The sequence below is a fragment of the Toxotes jaculatrix genome, chromosome 12, assembly GCF_017976425.1.
Source record: "Toxotes jaculatrix isolate fToxJac2 chromosome 12, fToxJac2.pri, whole genome shotgun sequence".
NCBI lineage: Eukaryota > Metazoa > Chordata > Actinopteri > Toxotidae > Toxotes > Toxotes jaculatrix.
In genome coordinates this window covers 16893490-16896804 of record NC_054405.1, presented here as the reverse complement: position 1 = coordinate 16896804, position 3315 = coordinate 16893490, and the positions used below count along the sequence as shown (strand labels likewise).

General features: G+C 37.0%; 1 protein-coding gene across 1 annotated transcript; it reads right to left on the bottom strand.

Annotated features, from left to right (window-relative positions):
• Nucleotides 1–647: 647 nt before the first annotated feature.
• Nucleotides 648–2747, bottom strand: zmp:0000001268 (CYTL1 domain-containing protein). The gene is made up of 4 exons (XM_041052148.1): nucleotides 2595–2747; nucleotides 2220–2264; nucleotides 1722–1868; nucleotides 648–761 (listed from the first exon to the last, which is right to left on the bottom strand). The coding sequence occupies exons 1-4, from the start codon at nucleotides 2745–2747 to the stop codon at nucleotides 702–704; spliced, it is 405 nt and encodes a 134-aa protein (XP_040908082.1). The 3' UTR covers nucleotides 648–701.
• Between the last annotated feature and the right edge of the window lie 568 nt (nucleotides 2748–3315).

Genomic DNA, 3315 nt, shown 5'->3' with positions numbered 1-3315 from the left:
ATGTGTTTATTTTGTACAGTTCCTATGACTACCAAACTCTCCAACTCAGTTTGAAAGCTCCAGCGTGTTGATTTTTAGCACTTTCACTCCATTCACACAACAACAAAAGATGGGTGCTGATGATTTGAAAATACCTAGAAATGCCTCAAATCCAAACAACAGGCCTTTTTCACAGGAGACATTTGGACATGTCACAGTAGAAAAAGCACAGGTGTAAATAATAAAATGAATGACGGCTGAATTTTAATTGATTTTAATGGAAGAGTGAAGAAGAATTTTAGTAAGATATTGCAATGTATGAAGTGTCTAACCATAATTCTTTGTACAGTCACCTATATTTGACTTAAATTACATTTCTTCTTTACAGGAAGAAAGAGTGACAAATGTGAATAACAAGTCCAATGGATTACATTTGTTTTTCCTCCATCATCACATTAAAACAGAACAGCAAAAAGCTTTTTAATATAGTTTATTATATGAAATGTTTCCTTAGTAAGAAAAATGTATTATTCAGTGGCGATAACATCCATTATATTCAGAAAACAGATGATTAAAGTACATTTTTGTAGTTTCACAACCATTTAGTTACCATAGATTTAAACTTAAAATGAGTCTTGTGTTTTTCAGACATTGCAGACTTGCACATAGGGACTATACTGCTGTGTCTCTTTGCTGTCTGATCAGATGGTAATATTGTGATTTCAGGATCCAGTGTGTTTTCGCTCCAGCGCACGGCAGTCATAGATCGTGAACACCAAGTCCTATACGAAACAAGAAAGGTGAAACAGACGTCTTTGGATAAAGCATGTGTGACTTTGATTAAGATTTACTCAAGATTTTAAATTACATGTTTTGTAAGCAGCACAATTTCATGTGCCCTTCATACATACCCCTTAAATACATCATTATTTGGATTGAACTGCATGTAGAAATAAAGCAGCAGCAAGCAGACAAGACTCTAGAGTCTATGACTGACCTTAATTAGAGCTCAATCTTTTTCTGTTATTGAAGCTTACTGAAATGACTTCACTGAAACTGAATGAACTCTTAACTCTCTGTCGAGACCAGGTCAGCACAGACAGGTTCTGTCAGTCTGTCATGGGATACAAACCGCAGACCCACATCTGTCTCATTCTCAGTTCAGGGCAGCAGAATCAAACATCCACTGAACACTTTATTTTTTTAATAATCTGCATCATAAACCCTGTTTAATCCTGTGAAATGACCCACTGAGTGACCCATTAAACAACAGTCAGTCTGAATGTGTCTCATCTGTTTTATTCCTTTTCCCATTTTCTGTTTCAAGTTTGGCTAAGTGGATATAGAGAATCCATAATGGGAGGTTAGTTGCAGACTCTCTGTACAGAACACTAGATAAACCTCAGTGCAGGATTACAACTGTATTTTGCAAACAACCTGTAGCTCAGTTTGTGAATGAAAACAATTGGGAACAGTCATTCAAAAAGTTGGTCACAATGCTGAATCTTGGCTGACATTAATGTACTGTACAATAGAGGGGGTTGGCTATGAAATGGTGAAACTATTATCTCAGTAAAAACAGTTTGTGGTCATCACACAACAAGTTTAGGGCCACTGGAACACATTGTGCTCCACCAAATTTAATTCTACTTAACCGCTTTCTGGCACAAATCGACATCCCTTCTTGATATAATTTGAATCTGATTGTGTTACACTTATTTAGACAGTTTGTCTTGTCTTACCCCATGACATTTCTCTGACATGATGATGAAGAGCTGCATCATAGTGACACCCAGCTTCCTCACTTCTCTGGTGTAAGCACAACGGCTCTCTCGCAGGCCTTCCACTAGGGAGATGTAGGTCCACATTTTGTGCATCACGCAACCATTCTGACGGCATGAGTAGCAATTAGTGTCCCTTTGCATAATTTACAGAAGCTGAGGTTTGCAGTCAAAATACCACAGAGGTAGCACTGAAAATGTTATGACAGCCAGATTACTCCAAACAGTGACAAAGATAAACAACAACTACATGCACGGATCAGAAAACAGGTTTTCTTTTGATAATGGTTCTTTAACTGAGGGGTTTAATTATGACTTTTATCTTTAAAAATAACTCTATTTACCTTTCAGATATGCCACTTAGATTATGGCAATTACAAACAAAAACAAAGTAAATCTAGTAACATTCAGATTCACAACAAATTAGTCTAATCATTGGGAGTTCAAAGTCATACTTACATGGACATCAAGGTAGAGATTTGGCATGTGTGCCATGCAATAACTCTGGATGAAAAGAACAATACAAATTTAATATAACATAATTTTTCAAAATTCAAAATTGGTACAATACACCCTTTATATCCACCCAAACACGTGTCCTTCATCACTAAATACAACCATGCTCACGTTTAGCCTGTTGGGCTCTGATGTCTGATGTTAAAGATGCTAAGTTAAAGATGCGTATCTATGTAAAGATAACAAAGGAATTAAATAGCTAAAATGTCTACCACACAGAGCATATGAAAAAAGCAAACACTAAATAATGTCACCAAAAAAAACCCATTCAAGAATTGTTAAAAAGCTCATTTCTATGTGGAGCAAAAACTGACTTACAGTAACAGGGTCCTCCTTCAGCTCTGCTGCCATCTGGGTGAGCTCTCGTGCCATGGTGAGAACTTTGGTGTAACATGTTGGTGGGTAGAAAGGGTAGCTCAGCACCAGCGGCAACAAAGATGAAACAAGCAACAAGTGGTTCAAGATCGCCATGACTCGCAGTCACCTACAGCACTCACGGAGCCTTTTGTTTGTTTGTGTCAATGCACACATGCAGCCACGTATGCATGTGGACAGTTTTTATCACACCCTTCTGTTTACTGTCTCCTCAAAATAATTATGCAGCCACAGAGCAATGACAGGCAATGACCCACTGGATCAGATAAGACAGCACTTTTCTTTACGGAAGGACCAAAGCAACGTCGAGAGGATCACTGTGATTTTTGTCTGAGACTTTATCTACTGAGATGACATAAATTAGAGTAGGGCAGCTGGGGATTAGGGGTTTTAGTCTGGTCTTTCTTAAGTCTTTCTTAATAAATTTCTTAAATCAAATTGATAAAAGTACATTTTGGACTTAAGTGGAAGTTTTTACGGTGGAAGAAGTAGTCACATCTTTTACTTAAGTTAGCGTAAGAATACCACAGTGTAGAAAAAAAATCTAATTTTACTTAAGTAAAGGTATTAGCAGCAAAAATATTTAATGTACCAAAAGTAAAGGTATATGCATAATGGATCATTTCAAAATCAGGCATATTACATGACAGGACTGATGCATTAT